The following is a 7,201-nucleotide window of genomic DNA, read 5'->3' as shown; positions in this document are numbered from 1 at the left end:
GGGAGAACTTTCTTTTTTTTTTTTTTTCTTTTTCTTTTTTTTTGTTTTTTTTTTTGTTTTTTTTTGTTTTCTCCCCCTCCTTCCCCCCTTCTCCCTTCCCTTCACTACGTTGCTGCACTCCGCCGACCGGCTCTTCCCACCCCCCTCCCCAACTCTTGCTGTTATTATTATTACTACTATTAATTATCACCACCACTGTGGCCGCTCCTGACGGCGAGGCAAGCATGCTCCTCAAGCTGCTCTCCCTGCTGCTGGCCGCCGAGCTGCACCTCGCTCTGGCCCAGCCGCCGGCACCTGCCGACGACGGAGCGCCGCCGCCCCCCGCCGCCGCCGCCTCGCCGCCGCCGCCGCCGCCCCGGCCCCGGCCCCGGCCCCGGCCCGGCCCTCCCCCCGGGCCGCCCCGCCGCCCCCCGCCGCCCCGCGGGGCCAGCGGCGTCGTGCGGCGCCTCGACCCGACCTACGCGGGGGGCGGCAAGGCGGGCTACGTCCTCTACGCCGGGGGCCAGCGCTTCCTCCTCGACCTGGAGCGCGACGAGGCGGTGGGGGCGCGGGCGCCGCGGGCCGGCGGGCCGCCGCGCTGCTACTACCGCGGCACGGTGGACGGCAGCCCGCGCTCCCTGGCCGTCTTCAACCTCTGCGGCGGCCTCGACGGCTTCTTCGCCGTGGGCCGCTCCCGCTACACCGTCAGGCCGGCGCGGCGCGGCGGGGAGGCGGCCGGCCCGCGGATCTACGGGGAGGGCCCGGCCCGCGCCCCGCACCTCTTCCGCAGGGACCGCTTCAGCTTCGAGACGGTGCCGGCCCGCGCCAGCTGCGAGACCCGCGACCCGGCCGGGGCGGCGGCCGGCGACGGCCGGCGGCGCCGGCGGCGGCGTCGCTCCGTCTCCCGGGCCCGGCAGGTGGAGCTGCTGCTGGTGGCCGACGCCTCCATGGTCCGCAAGTACGGGAAGGGGCTGCAGCACTACCTGCTCACCTTGGCCTCCATCGCCTCCCGGCTCTACGCCCACGCCAGCCTGGAGAACCACGTGCGGCTGGCCGTGGTGAAGGTGGTGGCCCTGGGGGAGAAGGAGAAGGGGCTGGAGGTCAACAGGAACGCCGCCACCACCCTCAAGAACTTCTGCAAGTGGCAGCACCAGCACAACCGCCTCGACGACGACCACGACGAGCACTACGACGCCGCCATCCTCTTCACCCGCGAGGTAGGCATCACCCCGACCGACGGCGACTTCGTGTCCCTCGAACGATGCGTGGTGGGGTGGCTGGGCTGCGGCGAGGCCGGCCCCGCAGCCCTCCAGCCACGGTGCCCTGCTTTGCCCAGCGGCTGCCTCCCCGCTCATGTCTTCGGCCTTTCCGTTGGGCTGCGCTGCGTCTCAGGGACTGGCACGCACGCGCGCAGCTGCCGGGGATGGAAGAGGGGTTGAAAACCCGTTTGCGTGTACCCCCTCCCCTGCGAGGCCATCCCCACGGTGGGGGGACAGCCATTCGTGCCAGTACAGCACTGGGACCCCTGCCAGGGTGGAGAGGTGGTAATTTGCCTGACCGGGGGACTCAGCTGGGGCCGCCTAACTTAGCTCTGCTTGAGAGATGACGCTGTTGCATCTTTCCCAGTGAGATGTTTCACACACAGCCCCTCTATTTCTGGGGAGGTGGTCCAGGCAAAAAGGGCTGATAGCACTTCCCAGCCTAAATTAGTCCCCAAACAAACCTGCTAGTGAAAATGGTGGAGAACACCTTAAAAGTACACGCGACTTCCTTGTGGAGCGTGTTGAGATGCTATTTCCAGCAAGAATAGCTCCACCACACTGGAAGCCAGCAGCGCTTGTGGTTCAAGGGTAGGACGTAAATGCAAACCGCAGGTAAACAGAGCTGCAAATGTTGAGTGAGTTGGGCTGGTGGTAAGGGGATGCAGCCTCTTTCTCATTCCCCAAGTGAAAAATGGGTGTCCTGATCAACTGTGGGTCAGATCCAGACGGTATTACCAATGCAGAGCTGTGCCTTGCTCCTTGCCTGGTTGTTAATTAATTGCATTGCCAGAGGTCATTAAGGGACATTGCTGTAGTAGACATGTGGCCGAGTTTATGCAATGAAGTTCTGTAAGAATATCCCTTCAGCGGCTTGGGTTTGGTGTTTTCTTTTTTTTCCCTTCCCCAAGTATGAAAAAAATAACTGCATGACTTTCCGTTCATTTGAGTTCTGCTGCTTTTCTACATCATAGGAGCCTGCCAAAAAGGATGCTTTGGATGGTTTGTGGAAGGAGTTGCTCCAGAAGGGGGGAAAAAAGCGCCTGGCTTGCTTTTATAGCTGTAAATAGTTGAAACATTAGGTTTTATGTCAGTCAGGCATCACTTGTACAGCAGGAGCCTTTTTTTGCAGTTTAAAGCCCATTGGTCCAATTTGCAAGCTTTCATTTTTTTATCATTATAATCTGAATGAAAGCAGGTTACCTAGGCTGGGTCAGAATGCTCTTGCTTTTTGCTATAAACATCCTTTCTAATGGCTTATTAATTAAGCCTGCGCCAGAATCCATCACTTTTCACTAAAGAGTGTTTTTTCTCTGCCAGTATTCCCATGCATTTCCCTGGGATTTATTACAATTCAGAAAATCTTAGGGTGGCAGACTGTGAATCTGAACATCAATTATTAAGTTAATTTGGATTGAGATAGGATGTGAATTTAAAGTGCACTTGCTTTACAGATTCTTATCTGTAATTCTTTGCATGGATGACCTCCTGCCAGAATAAGAGTGTGCTGCTGCTAATCAGTAATCAACTTCCAAAGACTCCTGAGCAGTGCATCTTCCATGCATAGAGTTACTTCTTTGGGATTTAAGTAGTACCTAAACTAAACAAAATGTCACAGTTCCTGTGATTTCCTTCCACTCTTAAGATGCAAATATTGCTTGCACTGTTACTTAGGGATGTAAATGCTTTGCAAGAAAAAAGCACAGGGTTCCGTTTTCTTGGTTTACATTTCAACACGTTTAACTATGGGATTAGCTCCTCAGTGCAGTTCAGTATAACTTAATCTGCTTTAATGATTTGCTGTGTGTACACGCACATTGTTTGGCATTACATTTCAGTATTTGACTCAATAGGAACAAGACTGTAGTTTCTTGCTACATGTGTTCATGATGTTCTTTGCAGGGACTGTGTGTGAGTCCACACGATTTTTATAAGCTTACACTTGAAATGTCAACATGAATCTATTTACTCCTCTTGGAATGTAAACACAAAAAGGGTTAAAGGATGAAAAAGCAGTAGAGATGTTTCCTGGAGAAAACAGCCCCACTTTGAACTAAAGAGAGATTTTTTCCAGTTTAGCTTTTCAATGAGAGTGGCAGCAATTGGCAGGAGGATCCAACTTTTACAACTGTGTTTTGAATGTATGAAGTACGTTGCTTAGCTACTAGACGCCAAGCCATGGCTGCATGTTTTGATGGGCTCTGAATACCGTCATGCTAATTTTTGAACATCCAGATGTCTTCTAAATGGCTTGTTTTTTAGGCATGGGGTAAATGTGTGAGGTACATTTTCCATCTTTGTTTACTAACTGAGGCCACCTTGAACTTTGTGTCTCTGCGTCAACAGAATAATATTTGCAAATCATTTGTCAGCTGAATGCATGTCCTCAGCCGTATGTAACTGTTTATGTGTAGTTAGAATCTAAATTATGCATGCCTGATGCCATACAAGTCTCTAATATAATAATTATCTTCGTTCTGGAGCGACATTTACTTGGATGTTATTTTTGACACCAAAAGAGGCTCTCTGAAAACTCAAGCTTTACTTGAGTTCCTTATAAAGGAAGAGTCCCGTCAGAATTCAGCACCATTGCTTCCTCCTCTAATGTTGTCATTACTTGTTTGAAGATAAATTACTAACCACTGATGGACTAAGAGTGTGCTGGCAGCTCTCCCTTACTACAAAATTAGTAGTGGTGGTTCAAATTATGATCATCATCATCATTCATATTAGCAAGTACTTCCTATGCAAAAAGATTTTTAGAAGGAGATTTACTGATTCTGGATTAAAACATCCACTCACTTTCGGTCATAATCTGTATTTAATTTGATAAGGGCTTTAAAGCAATCATGCTGCAGAGCATAGTAAATAGTAAATGAGTTCAGTTTTGGGTGATACAGACAATGTGTTAAAGCTGTTTTAAGGCTCTGTATTGCTTATCAGTGGTGGCAAGGACCATGTAACTATCCATTAGCTGCACTGAACCCTACTTTTACTCTGTAACTGCAAGGAAAACTACGGTAATGTGTCTGATCATTATTATCACCTATGTAGGAGATTGTGAAAACCTTTGTGACACAGAAATTATCTACCACTAAATATTGCAGAACCTTAGTTGGGTTCCACAGTGATTATTTAAATTCCCAACATCTAATAAGTATATTTTCCCAGTGGTCTCAATCTCTCATTTTGACCCATGATGGCCAGTATCAAGCCTGACAGAGGTCTGACTTGTCAGTACCAAAAGGTGATCATTTTCTAATAAATCCCATGAGAGCTCTCATTAAGACAGTTTGGCCTTAACAACCTTAGAGAATACATGGGTCCCCTGCTGTTCGACTACTTTGTGGTTGAGTCCTTGACAGCAACTGTAAATTTTTGGGCTTCAGGCATCCTCAGAGCATCCTTTGTGGAATATGGTGATGCAAGGATTTCATTATTTGGTGTCCAGGTGAGTCCTCTGCCCCATGCAGCAGTAGAGAAGTGGCCGTATGGTAGGAAGGAGGAAGAGCTTGTAAAGCCCTCTTCTCTTGGAGGTTAGCTCATTTGGTTCTCAATGGCAGTGAAGTCAACAGCAAATTTAGAATTTCAGACTTTTTTATTGTGAACAGTTTTTGGAAGCTGGAAACAGGTTATCTTCAGGCTTCAGGTTTTCATGGGTGCAACAAAATACTTGCCAGATTATTCGTCACAGTAGAAAAACATATCAGACGTGACTTGCAAACTGCACCTGAACTCAGGCTGTTCTTTTCCGAGGTCTAGCCTGCTCTGCAATTACCCTCTAGTATTCATCCAATCTATTTCATTAGTGACCCTTAGTTAAATTTCAAGTGAACTATTGAATGCATTTGGACAAAATCCAGTTCTCTTCCTTTCCTTTCCCCCCAATTCTGAATCATGTGAAAATTAAAACAGATGCTTCTCACAGTAGATACAAGCAACAAGAGAAAGAAAAAATGCTTTCCTAAGTGCTTGTTAGCATCATCCATGATAGTACCATCATGCCTGGCTCTAACAAAAAGTTCATATTAGAGCCAAAGGCCACTGTCCTGCCTTTTTCCACACAGTAATTATATGGGTCTTGTATGTGTGATTTAGTTTAACTGTCAATCTGACAGTGCAGTTGAAATTTAACAGCAAGCTTTGGATTATCTTAGCTCTATAGATGATAATGTCATTGCATGGAACACATGCTTTCTTTGGCTTTAGTTCCTTCTTTTTTTCTTTGCTGTATTACCATCTTCACACAATTATTGTCCCGTATTAGTAAAAAAGGTCACTGTACCAATGGTCAATAGAGTATATTTCACCAATGTTTATTATTATTATTTTGAAGAAATTATAATGTGATGTGTCTACCAGTTTTGTAGTGTTTTCACCAATTTTGTTGCAAATCTAATACATTTAGATAATGTCCCTGGGGAAAATAAAGTGGGACATAATTTGTGCAGGAGAAGTAGCGTGATTCATGCTAATCTACAGATATGGTGTGGTTTCCCCACAGAGGAGCTATGGGTTAGGCAAGTTAAATCAAACATTTTCCCTTGTTCACCTATCACCAGTTTCATGACTGAAACTTTTCCCTTCCCCTCCTCATGCAGAATTCAAAAGCTTCATGTGCATTTTTTTCAATATTTTTAAATAATCTTTGGTTTGCATAATGCTGCATTTTTTTACGTGCTTTAGGAAAGAAAGAAGTTTTGTTAATATGTACATTCAGAGTATAAAACTTAGGCTATGTTTCTAATAGTTTGTTGCAGAGTGTCCTGGGATAACGAGTTCCTACGGTCCTCATACCATATAAGGGGAGAATAAGAACATGCCTAAATATCCAGTCTGGTGAGGAGGTGGTTTCTGAAGCCAGCAAATGTAGCATGCTGTGCTAAAGTTAGCCCAACAGGACATCACCCATGCACTGGGTTTTCTTGCATTTCACCTTACCTAGAATTCAGAGAGACAGCTCTGTACATTTGAGATTCAAATGCCCAAAACTCAGTCCTGAATTTAGCATATTAACCTGAAAGGAAGATGACCTCAATTTTTTAAGTTAAACTACTGGAGTAAAATATGTGACTTTTGTTTTGGTCAGTATGGCAGGTATCACCACTCCTGTTTTCCCAGAAAGATAACCAGGCTTTGGTCTTTTCTCTCACATTACAGCCATGGGAGGACAAAGCAGTAACCCAGTGAGTCTGATGGGGGTCCTTCCTCGCTTCAGAGCAATGGCAAGGCCCTCTCCCTGGTGCCCTAACCTGGACATCCCCATGAGCGAGACCCACCAGTGTCTCAGGAAGAGGACTTTTCACAGCAGTCTTCCTCCAGGGCAGCCTTCCACCATTTTGGCTTGTAAAGTCTCTTTTTAAGTGCCGTAGTATCGGTTGAGGGGTAAAGTAGACAATTCTCTAATTACTTTGTTCACCAGTTAGCCCTTATTTTTAATACCTTTTGTGGTCTTTTGTCTTACGTCTTGTGCTGTTTTTGACTTCCAGACATCATGTGCTCCTGGGGTGATACCCATAATACTCACTGTTTGTGTCAACCTTACTTTTCTCCACATGTGCTGTTGGGCGTTGCTGGAGCATTAATAAACTTTCATCCACTTTGCAGAGTGGGGTGCAGGAAGGTGGATGTGTGCATCCCAAATCGCACCTGACCCTGCCTTCCCTTCACAGGGCTGCAGTGGGAACGCTGCTGCAGGAAGTCGGAAAGTCATATTTAATTCCTTCCTCTGCTTGAGGGATTTTAGGTCTGTATCGCCCGCCTCCCAGGAGAGGTCCTTAACCGGTATGTTGTAAGCTGTTCCAGGTGTTAAGGAAACTTTCCACCCCTCTGACCAAAGCTATGTCACTGTTTAGCAAGTAATTTAAGATTCATATGGTGAGAAGGAGAGAAGTCGTGACCTGAAGCCACTGACTGGAGCACACCGCTTAGAGCAAGGCAGTCTGGGTCCCCAAAGCACGGAG

General features: G+C 47.3%; 1 protein-coding gene across 2 annotated transcripts in view; it reads left to right on the top strand.

The window, feature by feature from the left end:
- The first annotated feature begins 224 nt into the window (after positions 1–224).
- The window catches only part of ADAMTS5 (ADAM metallopeptidase with thrombospondin type 1 motif 5), a 315,489-nt gene continuing 308,512 nt past the window's right edge, over positions 225–7,201 (top strand). For both annotated transcript variants that reach the window (XR_007510312.1, XM_049835156.1), the window contains exon 1: positions 225–1,196. Coding sequence is in view for 1 of the 2 variants with exons in the window: in XM_049835156.1 (XP_049691113.1) it covers positions 225–1,196 (972 nt within the window). In the remaining variant the exon portion in view is untranslated. The remainder of the gene's footprint in view (positions 1,197–7,201) is intronic.

This window comes from Accipiter gentilis, chromosome 32 (genome assembly GCF_929443795.1).
Source record: "Accipiter gentilis chromosome 32, bAccGen1.1, whole genome shotgun sequence".
NCBI lineage: Eukaryota > Metazoa > Chordata > Aves > Accipitriformes > Accipitridae > Astur > Astur gentilis.
Note: the sequence above shows the minus strand (reverse complement) of the source record. Positions and strands in the feature narration are given on the sequence as shown.